At 59.6% G+C, this 17,500-nt stretch overlaps 1 protein-coding gene and 2 pseudogenes across 1 annotated transcript; 2 read left to right on the top strand and 1 right to left on the bottom strand.

Moving 5' to 3' along the window:
- Nucleotides 1-8,929, top strand: part of LOC137366323 (octapeptide-repeat protein T2-like) — a 9,691-nt pseudogene extending 762 nt beyond the window's left edge.
- On the top strand, nucleotides 6,892-15,423 carry LOC137366319 (cell division control protein 42 homolog). The gene is made up of 6 exons (XM_068028216.1): nucleotides 6,892-6,962; nucleotides 12,160-12,314; nucleotides 12,663-12,735; nucleotides 12,879-12,988; nucleotides 13,160-13,357; nucleotides 14,209-15,423. The coding sequence occupies exons 2-6, from the start codon at nucleotides 12,210-12,212 to the stop codon at nucleotides 14,296-14,298; spliced, it is 576 nt and encodes a 191-aa protein (XP_067884317.1). The 5' UTR covers nucleotides 6,892-6,962; nucleotides 12,160-12,209; the 3' UTR covers nucleotides 14,299-15,423.
- A 364-nt stretch (nucleotides 15,424-15,787) lies between these two features.
- Nucleotides 15,788-17,500, bottom strand: part of LOC137366322 (protein Wnt-4-like) — an 8,284-nt pseudogene continuing 6,571 nt past the window's right edge.

The raw sequence follows: 17,500 nt of genomic DNA, 5'->3' as shown, positions 1-17,500 counted from the left end.
CTTTGTCTGGAGGTGGGTGCTGAACACCAGTAATTTACTTTGGACTGTTGGGGGAGGAACAAGTGGCTGGAACAACAAGGGGTGGGGCTGCCAATTCAACAGGAATCTGTGCTGCTGCAACAAGCACACAGGGAAGCTCCCTCCCCACCCCAATTGCCCAGCCTGGGTCAGCTGAAGCTGCCCGGCTAAACAGACGGAAGGGGATAGATAGTGCCTGGGCAGCTTCAGCTGACCCAGGTGAAGACGACTCCCCCAACCAGAAGACCGGAAGACCAAGTGCAAAGACTGTTTGTTTTAAGTGTACTGTGAGCACCACCTCCAGAAAGCAAGTCATCCCTTCCAGCCTGCCTTTGCCTCTCCTCTCTTACCTCAGCCTCTCCACTAACCTGTTGTTTGTTTGTGAGTCGCTGTTATTTAGTGTGCAAGTCCACAATTTGGGGTGGGTTTAGCTCTTAGACCCATGGCAAGCCCTTCATCACCGGTGGCGGGGCCCTCTACTACCTACGCAGCTGCAGCTTCTGTGGCTGCCCACGTGGCCCCGTCACCCTTTAAATTATTGACATGCAGCCATGGGGTGAAGAGCTATCCCCACCCCAACATGTCTATTGAGGCCTGCGTTAAGGCAATGGCCGTGGTTGTCGGCCCCTCGGCCATTGTTGCGGCCTCAAAGATGTATGGGAAGGCTGTGTTCTTTTTGAAGACCGAGCGGGCGGTGTCCCTGGCCCTGAGTAAAGGGCTCACTGTGGGGGGGACCTTCCTGCCAGTGGACCCTCTGGGGGCCACTGCGCATCGGATAATGCTATCCAACGTCCCACCCTTCATTCCCAGTGAGCTCCTCCTCCACCACCTGCACCATCTGGGGGAGGTGAGGTCGGGGATCACCCCAGTCCGGCTTGGTCTTCGGGAGCACAGCCTCCAACATGTCTACTCCTTCCGCCGCCAGTTATTTATGCAGCTGGCGCGGGAGGAGGACACGGAGGGCCAATTTAATGTGGAGTTCCAGGGGACGGCCTACCGCGTCTTTTGGACATCGGACGGGGCGCGGTGCCACGTCTGCAAGGGGGTGGGGCATGTTCGTAAGAACTGCCCCAACCTCCCGGCCGCCAGCTCCACCTCGGCGGCCCAGAGTGGTTCCACAGCACCTCCTCCCACTCCCCCCGCACATCCAACAGACACCGCTCAGTCGGTTCCGGAGGCTGTGGTTTTCACAGCCTCTGGCGGGGAGGGGAGCGTCCGTCCGAGCGGAAGGAAGACGCGGGGAAAAAAGAAACATCGTGAGGCGCGTCCCCTGGACACTTTGACTCAACCCGAGCCTGAGCTCAGCCCAAAGCCCATTCCCATGGAATCCACCTGTCCCAGGGCTGGGCTCAGGCCCAGGGTGACTAAAAAGGGAAAAAAGGGTGCGGAGGCGGAGGCCTCTGATGACATGGAGGTCTCTGAGTCTCCGTGCCCAAGTGCGAAAAAGAGGAGAAGGCACCCCTCCACAGAAATAACACAAGGCCCTGAGGTGCAGGGCCCATCTGTTGGAGGGGAGCTGCCTCCTGTTTCTGGTCCTCAGGTTCCCCCTACCGCCACCACCAAGGCTGCAAAGTCCGGGCAGGTGCTCCCTATTCCTCAGGATGGAGGGGAGGGGATGGCCCCGGTACGTGAGGCCCCTCCTGAAGGAGTAAGTGGGGCCCTGCTTGTGGTGGGGGAGCCTGGGGAAACCGCCCATTCCGCCACTGCTACTGGGTCGGGTGCCCTGAATGAAGGGGAGGGCGAGGCCCCAGAGGGTCGGGCCTCCCAGCCGGAGTCCACCACCAACCAGGAGACACCCGACCCAGTTATAACTGAGAATGCTGCCCCATCTGCTGGGCCTGTGGGTGCTGGCGGAGCGGGAGATGGCCTCCTCTCGCCGCCTCCAGTCTCGGCTCCGGCTGGTTTCCCGGAGTCCGGAACTTCTGTCTCCCCTGGACCACTCATTGGCCTGGGGATGGAGGTGGAGGGGGGTCCTGAACCGCTGGTGCCTACAGGCTCCAGTTTCACAATAGAACCCAGAGAGGACTCCTCCGCCATCGATCCTGGGGGTGGGATCGTGACGGAGGCGGGACCAGCTGGCGCGGCCGGGACGTCCGCCCCACAGTGTGTGGTGGATGTGCCGGCCGCTGGCGGTGACGACCCGGAGGAGGATGGGGATTCGGTGCGGGGCACGGAGGATGATCTTGATTCCATCGCCAGTGAGGTGGTGGAGTCCCTCGTGCCTCCCACCGAATCTCCTCTCATCCCCACGGCGGAACTCCGGGATTTCCTCGCGGCTTGCAGAGGTTGCCGCAATAAAGTTCAGCTGGCCCTCGACCGTTGGTCGAATCTGGCGCTGATCATCCAGTCCGTCCGTGCCGCCCTTAAGATAGCGGGCAAGCGCGCGGACGTGAAACTGGTTGAGAGGTGCCGTTTTAATGTGTTCCTCAATGGGTTGCTGGGGGAGTGGAGGGCCAGGTGCACTTCCACTCCCTCCTCACAGTGAGGTGTTGGTGACGGGTTTTAAGTACCTTTTGACATGAAGATAACCATAGCCAGCCTCAACATCAACGGCAGCAGAGGGGCTCACCGCAGATTTCACAATCTCTCAGTCCTCAGGGAAGGGAGATACGCGGTGAGCTTTCTGCAGGAAACCCACACCGTTCCGGGAGACGAAGCCACCTGGCTTCTGGAGTGGCAGGGTGGGGTCTACATGAGTCACCTCACCCCTATTTCTAGTGGGGTGGCTATCTTGTTGGCCCCGACTTTTCAGCCGGAGATCTTGGGGGTCAAGGAGCTAGTGCCGGGCCGCTTGCTCCACCTCGCCGTTCGCCTGGGTAGCGTGCCGCTCCACTTTGTGAACGTGTATGCGCCCAGGCCCGGCGCTTTGCAAGCGCGCTTCTATGAAGAAGTGTCCGCTCTCTTGAGCTCCATCGATAGCGGCGAGTGCATCATCCTCGGGGGGGATTTTAACTGCACCCTCGAGGTGGGGGATCGCTCCGGTCCCCAGTGCGGCCAAGCGTCGGTGGAGAAGTTGAGGGGACTGATCAGCTCCCTTAACTTGGTGGACGTCTGGCAGAATCTCCATCCCGACTCCAGCGCCTTCACGTGGAGGTCTGGAGGAGGGGGGTCGCGAATCGACCGCCTCTACATTTCGCAGGCGTAGGTCTCCCGCGTTTCGGCGGCCTCCATGCGGCTGGTGCCGTGCTCGGACCACCGCCTGGTGTGGGCGGAGTTCACTCCGCTCCGCACGCGGGCGGGGTCCGCGTACTGGCACTTTAACAACCGGCTGCTGGAGGACGTGCGATTTCGGGACTCGTTCTGTCGATTCTGGGCCGACTGGAGAAGGAAGCAGGGGGGCTTCCCCTCCTTGAGGCTATGGTGGGATGTGGGCAAGACTCACATCCGCGTCTTCTGTCAGGAGTACGCGAAGGGGTCGACCAAGAGGCGGGAAGCCGAGATCGGGCGCCTTGAGAGGGAGGTGCTCGACTTGGAATCCCGCCTCGGTCATGCCGTCACGGACCCGGCCCTGTGGCAGGCGTACAAAGAGAAGAAGGGCGCGCTGAGGAACCTGCAGCTCATAGCGTCCCGAGGCGCGTACGTGAGGTCGCGGATCCAGATCCTGGAAGATTTGGACCGCGCCTCACCCTTCTTCTACTCGCTGGAAAAATGGCGGGGGGTCCGTAAGCAGCTCGTCGAGCTGCTGGCCGACGACGGATCCTCCATCACGGATCCGGAGGGAATGGGCCTCCTGGTCCGGACGTATTACAGTGCGTTGTTCTCTCCGGATCCGTCCAGCGAGGATGCGCGCAGAGTTTTGTGGGAGGACCTGCCGCAGGTCAGCCCGGAGGGTGCCGAAGGATTGGAGGCTCCGCTCACGTTGGCGGAGCTGACTGGCGCCCTCCACCAGCTCTCGAGGGGCAAATCCCCAGGGCTGGATGGGTTGACCGTGAAGTTCCTCAGGGCGTTCTGGGACGTCCTGGGGGACGATTACGCGCGGGTCCTGGGGGAAAGCCTGGCGACCGGGGAGATGCCCCTCTCGTGGCGCAGGGCGGTCATCGTCCTGCTGCCGAAGAGGGGCGATCTCCGCCTGCTTAAAAACTGGCGTCCGGTCTCCCTCCTCAGCACGGATTATAAGGTCTTTGCCCGGGCTATGTCTACCCGCCTGGGCTCCTTGCTGGCCCACATGATCCACCCCGACCAGTCCTACACGGTCCCGGGCCGGTCCATCCAGGACAACATCCACCTGGTCCGGGACCTGATCCATCTTTCCCGGAGGACTGGTCAGTCGGTCGCTTTTCTCTCCCTCGATCAGGAGAAGGCGTTCGACAGGGTGGATCACGATTACCTTTTCGGGACTCTGCGCGCTTTCGGACTCGGGCCGCATTTTGTGGCCCGGGTCCGACTTTTATACGCCGCCGCAGAGTGTCTAGTCAAAGTTAACGGGTCCTTGACGGCGCCCCTTCGATTTGGGAGAGGAGTGCGTCAGGGGGGCCCCATGTCCGGCCAATTGTATACCATCTGCGTGGAGCCCTTCCTGTGCCTGCTTCGCAGGAGGTTGACGGAATTGGCTCTGCGCGAGCCGGCCATGCGGGTCGTCCTCTCGGCTTACGCCGACGACGTGCTCCTCGCAATCACAGATCCCGTTGACTTGCGGAGGATGCGCGACTGCCAGCAGACCTTTTCTGCCGCGTCCTCTGCGAGGATCAATTGGGAGAAATGTTCCGGACTCCTGGTTGGTCAGTAGCGGGTGGACTCCCTGCCGGAGGAGATGACACCTTTTGCGTGGAGCACCACGCACCTCCTCTATCTGGGAGTCCACCTTAGCCCCGCTGAGGAAGCCTGGCCGGCAAACTGGCAGGAGTTGGAGGCGAAAGTCACCGCTCGGCTGGGGCGCTGGACAGGACTGCTCCGAGTGCTTTCCTACAGGGGCCGAGCGTTGGTCATAAACCAACTGGTGGCCTCCATGTTGTGGTACCGGTTGGTCACTTTGGCCCCGCCCCCTGTATTTGCCATCAAGATCCAGAAGAAACTCGTCGATTTCTTCTGGGGCAAGAGGAAACACTGGGTCTCTGCCGCGGTCCTGAGTCTCCCGATCGAGGAGGGCGGTCAGTCGCTGGTGTGCGTCCGCACCCAGGCTGCGACTCTCCGCCTTCGGACCCTGCAGAGATACCTGTACGTCGAGCGTCCTCCCAGATGGTGTGCGCTGGCGACGTATTTTTTCCGCCAGTGTCACTGCCTTCAAGACGACACGCAGCTCCCGGTGGAGTCCGTTCGCCGCGCCTCTTTGAGGGAGTTGCCTGTCTTTTACCGGGATCTTTTCCGAGTCTGGAACATGGTCGCCTCCAGTCAGGGCGCTCCCCCGCCGGTGGAGGAGAGCGCCTCGGCTGTCCGGGCGGCCGACTCCGGGGACGGTCCGGCGGGCGGAGGAGTAGCCGAAACCCCCGGGACGCCCCTCACTGCGGGTGGAGAGGGGGCTCGGGAGTGCGGAGCGATCCCGGCCGAGCTGACTCCCGCTCGGCCGGAACTGCTCATCGGACCCAGGCCCCGAAACCCTCCTCGGGAGCCGGTCCCGCACAACCCGAGCCGCCTCTCGGAAATGCCCTCCGTGCCATTCCAATCGGCGCGGAGGGGTTTCCTGTACGGGCTGCTCCTGCACACTCTCCACTTCCTCGCCCTCGTCAGCCGGCCGGACACGCCCTGGCGGTCCGCGTTGCCATCTGGCGGCGAGGGGAAACCCCGATGGAGGTCTCTCTACGCGGGAGTCTTCCCCCTTTACATCGGGGACCTGGGGTGGAGGGTGCTGCACAGAGCTGTCCCGTGCAATAGACTTTTAAGTAGGTTCACGGACTCCCAGGCCAGCATGTACTTTCTGCTGCCTGGACGAGTCCGTGTTCCACATTTATACGGAGTGTGCGAGGTTGCAGCCCCTCTTTGAGTATCTGAAGGGGCTGCTCCTCAAATTCTGGCTGCACTTCAGTCCCACGCTCCTGATCTTTGGGCACCCGGTGCGGAGGGGCTTGGGCCGGGAGGGGGATCTCCTCGTCGGTCTGCTCCTGGGCCTGGCCAAGGTGGCAATTCACAGCTCCAGGCTGCGGGCCGTCGGGGGGTCCGTCCTCCCCGATTGCCTGCCCCTCTTCCGCGGTTACGTTCGCGCCCGGGTGTCCCTGGAAAAGGAGCATGCGGTGTCCGCCGGTACGCTCGGGGCCTTCCGCGCCCGGTGGGCACCGCAGGGACTGGAGTGCATCGTCGACGCCGAGAATGGCATTTTAATTTGAGTTTTTTGTTTATTTATCTGTTTTAATAAAGTTATTTTAAAAATATAAGTGTGTATATAAAGGGGGCCTGAGGAATAAAGGCCCCCTCGACAAAAAAAAAACGTGGGTTAGATACAGAGTAAAGCTCCCTCGACACTGTCCCCATCAAACACTCCCCAGGACAGGTACAGCTCGGGGGTTAGATACAGAGTAAAGCTCCCTCTACACTGAAGGTGATGGGAGTGATGACAGTGTGGCACTCCCTCAGTACTGATCCTCCGACAGTGCGGCGCTCCCTCAGTACTGACCCTCCGACAGTGCGGCGCTCCCTCAGTACTGACCCTCCGACAGTGCGGCGCTCCCTCAGTACTGACCCTCCGACAGTGCGGCGCTCCCTCAGTACTGACCCTCCGACAGTGCGGCACTCCCTCTGTCCTGACCCTCCGACACAGGAATGGGAAATTCTGTCGCCAATTCGAAACAAGCTCATTCAATGTTGGCGTAAGAGTCGAGATAGAGAGGGGCAGAATGGCCTCCTGTGTATCAGGGGTGAGAGGAGGACTGAACGGCATTGGGAGCGACGGTCCCTTTAAATGCAGAGTTGACGTCATGGCCATGGAGCCTGCCTGCCCCTTTAAGAGGCAGGACCACAGTGCAAAACTCCCGTATGTAAACCAACGCCTTACATAGGAAGGGGAGTCGAGGAAGGTAAGAACGGGACAGAACAAGGATAAAGTGTTCACTTCAGGAAATGACCCAGAGGCTGGGGCTCGGGGGTGGGGAGCCGGGGGAAGGGAGAGGACAGAGGGGGTCTGAAAGTGACCGAGAAACAGACAATAGAGAATAACAGAAAGAAAGACAGAGAGAGAGTCAGAGAGAGAGACACAGAGAGAGAGAGAGAGAGAGAGAGAGAAGCAGAGAGAGAGAGAGAAGGGGAGAGAGAGAGATAGAGAGAGACAGACATAGACAGAGAGACAGACAGAGAGAGAGAGAGAGTGAGAAAGACAGAGAAAGAGACAGAAAAAAAGCGAAAGACAGAGAGAAAGAGAGAGAGAGAGACATAGAGACAGAGAGAGAGACAGGGAGAGAGAGAGAGACAGAGACAGAGACAGAGACAGAGAGAGCGAGAGACAGAGAGAGATAGACAGAGAGAGAGAGACAGAGAGCGAGAAGCAGAGAGTGAGAGACAGAGCGAGAGACAGAGAAAGAGAGAGACAGAGCGAGAGACAGAGAGAGAGAGAGAGAAAGAGAGAGAGAGACAGACAGAGAGAGAGAGAGAGTGAGAAAGACAGAGAAAGAGACAGAAAAAAAGCGAAAGAGAGAGAGAGAGAGAGACATAGAGACAGAGAGAGAGACAGGGAGAGAGAGAGAGACTGAGAGACAGAGACAGAGACAGAGAGACAGAGAGAGCGAGAGACAGAGAGCGAGAGACAGAGAGAGATAGACAGAGAGAGATAGACAGAGAGAGAGAAGCAGAGAGTGAGAGACAGAGCGAGAGACAGAGAAAGAGAGAGACAGAGCAAGAGACAGAGAGAGAGACAGAAAGAGAGAGAGCGAGAGAGAGAGACAGAGAGAGAGAGACAGATAGAAACAGAGAGAGAGAGAGAGACAGATAGAGAGAGAGACAGATAGAGAGAGAGAGAGAGAGAGAGACAGAGAGAGAGAGAGACAGACAGACCGGTAGACAGACTGAGAGAGAGAGAGAGAAAGAGAGAAAGACAGAGAGAGACAGAAAAAGAGAGAAAGACAGAGAGTGAGAGAGACAGAGAGTGAGTGAGACAGAGAGTGAGACAGAGAGTGAGAGAGACAGAGAGACAGACAGAGAGAGACAGACAGAGCGAGACAGACAGAGAGTGAGAGAGACAGAGCGAGAGAGATGGGGAGAGAGAGAGACGGAGAGAGAGAGAGGGAGAGGCACAGAGAGAGGTCAAGACAGAGAGACAGTGAGAGAGAGAGACGGAGAGAAACAGAGACAGAGTCAGACAGAGAGAGAGGGAGACAGAGAGAGAGAGAGACAGAGAGACAGACAGAGAGAGACAGACAGAGCGAGACAGACAGAGAGTGAGAGAGACAGAGCGAGAGAGATGGGGAGAGAGAGAGACGGAGAGAGAGAGAGGGAGAGGCACAGAGAGAGGTCGAGACAGAGAGACAGTGAGAGAGAGAGACGGAGAGAAACAGAGACAGAGTCAGACAGAGAGAGAGGGAGACAGAGAGAGAGAGGGAGACAGAGAGAGAGGGAGACAGAGAGAGAGGGAGACAGAGAGAGAGACGAGGATGGAGAGAGACGAGGATGGAGAGAGAGAGATGGGGACGGAGAGAGAGAGAGAGAGAGAGAGATGGGAATGGAGAGAGAGAGATGGGGACGGAGAGAGAGATAAAGACATGGATGCGGAGAGAGAGAGAGAGAGATGGGGACGAAGAGAGAGATAGAGAAGGAAAGAGAGAGAGTGGGAGAGGTTCAGGGAGGCAATTCCAGAGCTCAGGGCCCAGGTGGCTGAGGGCACAGCCCCCAATGGTGGAGCGATGGGAATCGGGGGGTGGGCAAGAGTCCGGGAGTGGAGGAGTGCAGAGATCTCGGAGGGTCATAGGGGGCTGGAGGAGGTTACAGAGATAGGGTGGGTTGCAGGGACTGGAGGAGGTTACAGAGATAGGGAGGGTTGTAGGTGCTGGAGGAGGTGACAGAGATAGGGAGGGTTGTAGGGGGACTGGAGGAGGTGACAGAGATAGAGAGTGTTGTAGGGGGCTGGAGGAGGTTAAAGAGATAGGGACGGTTGTAGGGGACTGGAGGAGGTAACAGAGATAGGGAGGGTTGTAGGGGGCTGGAGGAGGTTACAGAGATAGGGAGGGTTGTAGGGGGGCTGGAAGAGGTTACAGAGAGAGGGAGGGTTGTAGGGGGGCTGAAGGAGGTTACAGAGATAGGGAGGTTTGTAGGGGTTTGAGGAGGTTACAGAGATAAGGAGGGTTGTAGGGGACTGGAGGAGGTTACAGAGATAGGGAGGGTTGTCGGTACTGGAGGAGGTTACAGAGATAGGGAGGGTTGTATGGGCTGGAGGAGGTTACAGAGATTGGGAGGGTTGTTGGGGCTGGAGGAGGTTACAGAGATAGGGAGGGTTGTTGTTGCTGGAGGAGGTTACAGAGATAGGGAGGGTTGTAGGGGCTGGAGGAGGTTACAGAGGTTGGGAGGGTTGTTGGGGCTGGTGGAGGTGACAGATAGGGAGGGTTGTCGGAGCTGTAAGGGGTGACAGATAGGGAGGTTTGTAGGGGTTTGAGGAGGTTACAGTGATAAGGAGGGTTGTAGGGGACTGGAGGAGGTTACAGAGATAGGGAGGGTTGTCGGTACTGGAGGAGGTTACAGAGATAAGGAGGGTTGTAGGTGCTGGAGGAAGTTACAGAGATAGGGAGGGTCATAGGGGCTGGAGGAGGTTACAGAGATCGGGAGGATTGTAAGGGACTCGAGGAGGTTACAGAGAAAGGGAGGGTTGTCGTGACTGGAGGAGGTTACAGAGATAGGGAGGATTGTCGGGGGCTGGAGGATGTTACAGAGATAGGGAGGGTATTAGGGGCTGGAGGAGGTGACAGAGATATGGAGGGTTGTAGGGGCTGGAGGAGGTGACAGATTAGGAGTGTTGTCAGGACTGGAGGAGGTGACAGAGATAGGGAAGGTTGTCGGGACTGGAGGAGGTTCCAGAGAGGCGGAGGGTTGTTGGAGCTGGAGGAGGTGACAGATAGGGAGGGTTGTAGGGGCTGGAGGAGGTTACAGAAATAGTGAGGGTTGTAGGGGGCTGGAAGAGTTGACAGAGATAGAGAGGTTTGTAGGGGCTGGAGGAGGTTACAGAGATAGGGAGGGTTGTAGGGGCTGGAGGATGATACAGAGATAGGGAGGGTTGTCAGGACTGGAGGAGGTTACAAAGATAGGGAGGTTTGTACGGGGCTGGAGGATGGTACAGAGATAGGGAGGGTTGTAGGGGCTGGAGGAGTTTACAGAGATAGCGAGGGTTTTAGGGGGCTGGAGGAGGTTACAGAGATAGGGAGGGTTGTAGGGGCTGGAGGAGGTTACAGAGATAGGGAGGGTTGCCGGGGCTGGAGGAGGTTTCAGAGATAGGGAAGGTTGTCGGGGCTGGAGGAGGTTACAGAGATAGGGAGGGTTGTATGGGGCTGGAGGAGGTTACAGAGATAGGGAAGGTTGTCGGGGCTGGAGGAGGTTACAGAGATAGGGAGGGTTGTATGGGGCTGGAGGAGGTTACAGAGATAGGGAGGGTTGTATGGGGCTGGAGGAGTTTACAGAATTAGGGAAGGTTGTAGGGGGCTGGAGGATATGACAGGTAGGGAGGTTTGTAGGGGCTGGAGGAGGTTACACAGTTGGGCAGGGCTGTAGGGGGCTGGAGTTGGGGACAGAGACAGGGATGGTTGTAGGAGCTGGAGGAGGTTACAGAGATAAGGAGGATTGTAGGGGCTGGAGGAGGTTACAGAGATAAGGAGGATTGTAGGGGCTGGAGGAGGTTACAGAGATAGGGAGGGATGTAGGGGCTGGAGGATATTACAGAGATAGGGAGGGTTGTAGGGGCTGGAGGATGTTACAGAGATAGGGAGGGTTGTCGGGGCTGGAGGAGGTTACAGAGATAGGGAGTGTTGTCGGGACTGGAGGAGGTTGCTGAGATAGGGAGGGTTGTATGGGGCTGGAGGAGGTGACAGAGATAGGGAGGGTCGTAGGGGCTGGAGGATGTTACAGAGATAGGGAGGGTTGTAGGGGGCTGGAGGAGGTGACAGAGATAGGGTGGGTTGTCGGGGCTGGAGGAGGTTACAGAGATAGGGAGGGTTGTAGGGGCTTGAGGTGGTTACAGAGATGGGGAGGTTTGTAGTGGGCTGGAGGCGGTTACAGAGATAGGGAGGTTTGTTGGGGGCTGGAGGCGGTTACAGAGATAGGGAGGGTTGGAGGGGGCTGGAGGCGGCTACAGAGATAGGGAGTGTTGTCCGGGCAAGAGGTGGTTACTGAGATAGGAAGGGTTGTAGGTGCTGGAGGAGGTTACAGAGATAAGGAGGGTTGTAGGGGCTGGAGGAGGTTACAGAGATAAGGAGGGTTGTTGGGACTGGAGGAGGTTCCAGAGATACGGAGGGTTGTAGGAGCTGGAGGAGGTGACAGATAGGGACGGTTGTAGGGGGCTGGAAGAATTGACAGAGATAGAGACGGTTGTTTGGGGCTGGAGGAGCTTACAGAGATATGGAGGTTTGTAAGGGCTGGAGGAGGTGACAGAGATAGGGAGGGTTGTCGGGGGCTGGAGGAGGTGACAGATAGGGAGGGTTGTAGGGGCTGGAGGAGGTGACAGAGATAGGGAGGATTGTAGGGCTGGAGGGTGTGATAGATAGGGAGGGTTCTCGGAGCTGGAGGGTGTGACAGATAGGCAGGCTTGTAGGGGCTGGAGGAGGTTACAGAGATAGGTAAGGTTGTACGGGGCTGGAGGAGGTTACAGGGATAGGGAGGGTTGTAGGAATTGGAGGAGGTTACAGAGATAAGGAGTATTGTAGGGGCTGGAGGAGGTTACAGAGATAAGGAGGATTGTCGGGGCTGGAGGAGGTTACAGAGATAGGGAGGGGATGTGGAGGGATTTGAAAACGAGGATATGAATTTTAAAATCGATGTGTTACCGGACCGGGAGCCATTGTAGGTCAACGAGCACAGGGAGCATTATGTAGGGGGAATGGGACTGAGTGTGAGTTAGGACATGGGGCGGGGGGGGGGGGCTGGGGGGGTGGAGATGGGACAGCAGAACGGACTGAGGGGTCGCGGGAGGGGATTCGGAGGTACAGAAGGCGGGACGGAGGGGGTGTGGTGGGGTTGTCAGAGTGGGGAGGGTGGGTGTTTGGGATGTACAGGCCTGCACCGTTAATCCATCCTCTCTCTGTTCAGCCCAGCCCACTCCCCTACCCCCACTCCTGACTGGATGAGGACCTGAGGCGATGCAGACGATAAAATGCGTCGTGGTTGGCGACGGTGCGGTCGGAAAAACCTGCCTCCTCATCTCCTACACCACCAACAAGTTCCCCTCGGAGTACGTCCCGACGGTGAGTGCCTCCCTCGCGGCCTCCACCTCCAGGAGAGGCCCGGGCTTCATTTCCGGCCTACTTGGCCAAGGCTGCTGGGCCTAGCAGCAGAGGCTGGCGGCGGAGGAGTGGTGGGGGGGGTGGGGGTGCGGAGGGGCGAGAGGGGGAGTTGCTGTGTCCGGGGGCCAGGAGAGGACTTGTTGTGTTCGGGGGCAGGGGGAGGAGCATGATGTTGAAAGACCAGGAGGGGAGGCGGCCGGCTCCGAGTGCCAGGGGAGCGGGCCGGAGGCCTCATCTGGCAGCTGAGCTCATCTCGCAGCTGAGTGCACCCCACGCCCGCCCTCGCCTAACTCTCTCCCTCCTTCACAGGTCTTCGACAACTACGCCGTGACGGTAATGATCGGAGGGGAGCCCTACACATTGGGACTATTCGACACTGCAGGTAAGGGTCGTTGAGGGGCAGGTCGGGGGTCAAAGTGCAGGGGTAACCTCGAGCGAGGAACGGGCGGCTCCGGCGGTGGATTCTGTGGCCCGGCCATCACGGCAACCTTGGCGCGTTGACTCCCTCTCTCCCTCCCTCCACAGGTCAGGAGGACTACGATCGCCTACGGCCGCTCAGCTACCCTCAAACCGATGTCTTCCTTGTGTGCTTCTCAGTCATCTCGCCATCCTCGTTCGAGAACGTCAGAGAGAAGGTTTGTTCCGTGGTTCGGTTTTACCTCCCCCACCCTGATCTCGGTTTCGCCGCCCCCCTCCCCACCCCAAACCCCGCAGCAACCCGCCGGTATCCCCGACAAATTTTCTAATCTCCGTTTCTCGCTCCCTCTCTCTCTCTCTCTCTCTCTCCCATACCGCCTCCCGTCCAGTGGGTCCCCGAGATCGGCCACCATTGTCCGAAGACGGCCTTCCTGCTAATCGGGACACAGATCGACCTCCGCGATGACCCTTCCACCGTCGAGAAGTTGGCCAAGAACAAGCAGAAGCCGATCGGCAGCGAGGCCGGGGAGAAGCTGGCTCGCGAGCTGAGGGCGGTGAAATACGTCGAGTGCTCGGCATTGACACAGGTGAGATCTCCACTCCCCGGTGAGTGGCAGAGGTTTTGGGCGGGGGGGGGGGGGGGTGGGGGAAGGGTGGCGTAGGGTGAGGTAAGGAGAGAGTCGGGAGTCAGGGGTGCAAGGCAGAGAGAGAGAAAGGGGGATTAGAAGGCGGGTCGGGGCGAGAGAGGGATGCTGGGCCCTCCCCAGATACGGGAGTGTGTGAGGGAGAGAGAGAGAGGGGTTAGAGGGACCTCCCCAGATACAGGAGTGTGAGAGAGAGGGGTTAGAGGCACCTCCCCAGATACAGGAGTGTGTGAGAGAGAGAGGGGGGCTAGAGGGACCTCCCCAGATACGGGAGTGTGTGTGAGAGAGAGAGAGAGGGGTTAGAGGCACCTCCCCAGATACAGGAGTGTGTGAGAGAGAGAGGGGGGCTAGAGGGACCTCCCCAGATACGGGAGTGTGTGCGAGAGAGGGGGTTAGAGGGACCTCCCCAGATCCAGGAGTGTGCGTGAGAGAGAGAGAGAGGGGGGCTAGAGGGACCTCCCCAGATACGGGAGTGTGTGCGAGAGAGGGGATTAGAGGCACCTCCCCAGATACAGGAGTGTGTGAGAGAGAGAGGGGTTAGAGGGACCTCCCCAGATACAGGAGTGTGTGTGAGAGAGGGGGTTAGAGGCACCTCCCCAGATACGGGAGTGTGTGCGAGAGAGGGGTTAGAGGCACCTCCCCAGATACGGGAGTGTGTGCGAGAGAGGGGTTAGAGGCACCTCCCCAGATACAGGAGTGTGAGCGAGTTGAGGGTGGGAGGGGGAGGATGGGCAGGAGGGGATTTGGGGAGACGTTTCCTGTTGACTCCCTCCTTCTCCCTCTCTCTCCCTCAGCGAGGTTTGAAGAACGTGTTTGATGAGGCAATTCTGGCCGCCCTGGAACCCGAGAAGGAGACACGGAAGCGGAGGTGTCGCGTCTTGTGAGGGCTTTTTTTGTGGAGGGGCGGCCCACCATCACCCTCCCCCACCGCCTCGGTAGAGTGGGAAGGTAGGGCAGCGGGGTGGGGAGCTATGAGGAGGACAGGCCGCGACGCCCCTCCCAGTCGAATGGCTGGCTGCCTGATCTCCCTCGCCCCACCACTGCACCCACCCCCACCCCCCCGACCGATCGCTCCTGCCGCCCCTCCGCCCCAGGCTTCCAGAGGGCCTCCCCAACCCCCTCCTTCACCCTGACACGACAAACCAGCACCCCAAGTGCGTTGTCAGGCGACGCCAAGTAGGCCTCAGGCCTTGGGCGGCCAATGGACACTCACTCCTCTTGGGCAACTGTGTCTTCTCTGTCTCTCTCTCTCTCTCTGTCTCTCCTTTCCTGTCGGCAGTGCTCGTGCACTCCCAGGCCCAGATCACGAGTGGCTGGGGAGCCCAGCTTAGGAAAATCCCAGGCTCCATTTCCGGCCTGGTGCCAAGTTCGGCCTCCCCCCTCCAGCGTGTGTGTATGTGTGTGGCACTGAGGGCAAGAGGACCAGCCGCGGTCTCTCTCCCTCGCTCTCTCTCTCTCTCCCTCTCTGTCTGCCTGTTTTGTGTGCGTGCAGAAGAGAGAGCGAGAGAGATCCTCGAGGCAATTGGAGACGGGCCAGGTCGAATTCCTCAGAAGCTGTTCGACCGGTCGTCCCACATTCACTCAGAACACCGCCTCCTGGGCTTTTTAACCCCTTCCCCGTCTCAGCCGAGGCCTAAATCTGTTGTGGGCTATTCGACTGCATTGGGCGGCATCTCGCAAGAGGAGGAGCCCCCACCGCCAACCGCGCCCCCCCTCCCACTCCCTTCCCCTGTGGCATCTCGGGGTCGATCCCTTATCTTGTGTGACTGGGCCCAAAGGAGGCTCACCCTGGATGTAGGCCTCACTTGAAGCCTGGGACTTTCCTGCACTCCCCACTCCCGGGGAAGGGGAGGCCGCGGGGGGGGGGAGGGGGGGAGAGGGAATTGATCTGACGGGTGAATTCGGAGCCTGAGGCAGATATCGAGCCAAATCATTTTTTTAATTAATAGCATCAAGGTTACAATGAATGGTTTCAATAAAGGCACAATGTCAGTGGAGTGTTCCAGCTTCGTGTGTGTCACGCCTTCTTTTTAAATGCGCGTTAAAACCCGTCGGGAGGGGAGAGGACGCGGGAGGCCAGATCGGGTGGCTGGAGGAGGGGTGGTATCCGCCTCCGGGCCGGGAGGGAGGGGAGGAGGGCGCTTTGCGGCCTTGCCTGTCTGCCTGTCTCTCTCCCAGAGCACGGGGCCTATCGCGGGCTCGGGTTTGCTCTCTTCCTACCCCCCTTCTTGCCCTAGCTCCCCACATCCCTCGCTCCCTCCTACCCTGATCCCTCGATCCCGCCTTCCCAGATCCCTCTCTCCCTCCTTCTCAGATCCCTCGCTCCCGCCTCCCCACATCCCTCGCACCCTCCTTCCCTGATCCCTCGATCCCGCCTTCCCAGATCCCTCTCTCCCACCTTCCCGGATCCCTCGCTCCCGCCTTCCTCCTTAGAGCTCACACTTCCCCCTTCCACCGCAGGGCCCTCGATCCCACTCCCTTCTCGGAGCCCTCAAACCCGCCTTCCCAGATCCCTCGCTCCCACCTTCTCGGATCCCTCGCTCCCGCCTTCCTGGATCCCTCGCTCCCGCCTTCCCGGATCCCTCGCTCCCGCCTTCCCGGATCCCTCGCTCCCACCTTCTTGGATCCCTCGCTCCCGCCTTCTCGGATCCCTCGCTCCCGCCTTCTCGGATCCCTCGCTCCCACCTTCTCGGATCCCTCGCTCCCACCTTCCCGGATCCCTCGCTCCCGCCTTCTCGGGGGCTGACAGGATTACGTTCACAAGGGCTGCTTGCAAAGACTATTCCTCGACTCCTGGCCTCGAGTGCGGAAGATCGAGGGGGCGGGGAGGGGAGGGGGTGGGGGGGAGGGGCGGATGAGCTGGTGAAGGCATGTAAGACGATAAAGGATTAGATAGGGTCAATGCGCAGAACCTATTTCATCTGGTGCAACAGGTCCGAGAGGGGCCGAAAGGCCTCCCGTTCCGGTCTAGCAGGCTCGAGAGGAGGGGGAAGGGGGGGGCCGAACGGCCTCCGCCTGCTTTCCCCTCCATCCCTCCCCCACCCCCGCTCCCGAATCCGTGGAGCCACCAGCGGCCCGAGAGGGTGGGAGAGGGCAGGCCCCGCGCCGCCCCACCCAGTCGATCAGCGGCAGGACTGCAGCCGCACCGTGCGCCAGCACTGCCGGCAGCGCACCGAGCAGCACCAGCGGAAGATGCAGCTGCAGCGCTCCGACACCTCGGCGGAGGCCGAGACGTGCCCGCGCCCGCAGCAGAGCAGCTCGCAGCCCCCGGGCCCCGGGGACGTGCGGTTGCACTGGCGCCCGGCCGTGCCCAGGACCGCGCCCGCCGCGCTGAACTCGCAGTAGTCGGGGCCGGCCGCCAGGTACACCAGGTCCCGGGCGCTGTGGGGCTTGACCCCCGGGTCGGCGGGCACCAGGGCTGGGCGGGAGCCCACCCTGCGGGCGCGCACCTCCGTGGCGCCGTCGAAACGCCGCTTCAGGGCGGCGCCCACCTGCCGGAAGGGGGGCATCACCTTCCAACACGTCCGCAGCTCGCAGGAGCCCGAGACTCCGTGGCACTTGCACTCCACCTTCATATCACTCAGGATGGCCTGCAAGAGGAGAGAGAGAACGTGAGGGAGGGAGACAGAGAGAGAGAGAGAGACAGAACAGAGAGAGACAGCGAGAGAGAGTCAGAGAGAGAGAGGGAGAGAGTCAGAGAGAGGGCGAGACAGAGAGACAGAAAGATAGATAGAGAGAGAGACAGAGAGAGAGAGAGACAGAGAGAGAGACAGAACAGAGAGAGTCAGAGAGAGGGAGAGAGTCAGAGAGAGAGAGAGACAGAGAGAGAGAGACAGAACAGAGAGAGTCAGAGAGAGGGAGAGAGTCAGAGAGAGGGCGAGACAGAGAGAGGGAGAGAGTCAGAGAGAGGGCGAGACAGAGAGACAGAAAGATAGATAGAGAGAGAGACAGAGAGAGAGACAGAGAGAGAGAGAGAGACAGAGAGAGAGAGAGACAGAGAGAGAGAGACAGAACAGAGAGAGTCAGAGAGAGGGAGAGAGTCAGAGAGAGGGCGAGACAGAGAGAGGGAGAGAGTCAGAGAGAGGG

Source organism: Heterodontus francisci, unplaced genomic scaffold, assembly GCF_036365525.1.
Source record: "Heterodontus francisci isolate sHetFra1 unplaced genomic scaffold, sHetFra1.hap1 HAP1_SCAFFOLD_1082, whole genome shotgun sequence".
NCBI classification, from domain to species: domain Eukaryota; kingdom Metazoa; phylum Chordata; class Chondrichthyes; order Heterodontiformes; family Heterodontidae; genus Heterodontus; species Heterodontus francisci.
Note: the sequence above shows the minus strand (reverse complement) of the source record. Positions and strands in the feature narration are given on the sequence as shown.

Bases quoted from the DNA above. Each gene is read 5' to 3' on its own strand.
- LOC137366319 (XM_068028216.1), top strand. From the start codon at position 12,210: ATGCAGACGATAAAATGCGTCGTGGTTGGCGACGGTGCGGTCGGAAAA. The intron at 12,315-12,662 runs GTGAGTGCCTCC...CCTCCTTCACAG, and splicing joins CCTCGGAGTACGTCCCGACG to GTCTTCGACAACTACGCCGT. The intron at 13,358-14,208 runs GTGAGATCTCCA...TCTCTCCCTCAG, and splicing joins AGTGCTCGGCATTGACACAG to CGAGGTTTGAAGAACGTGTT.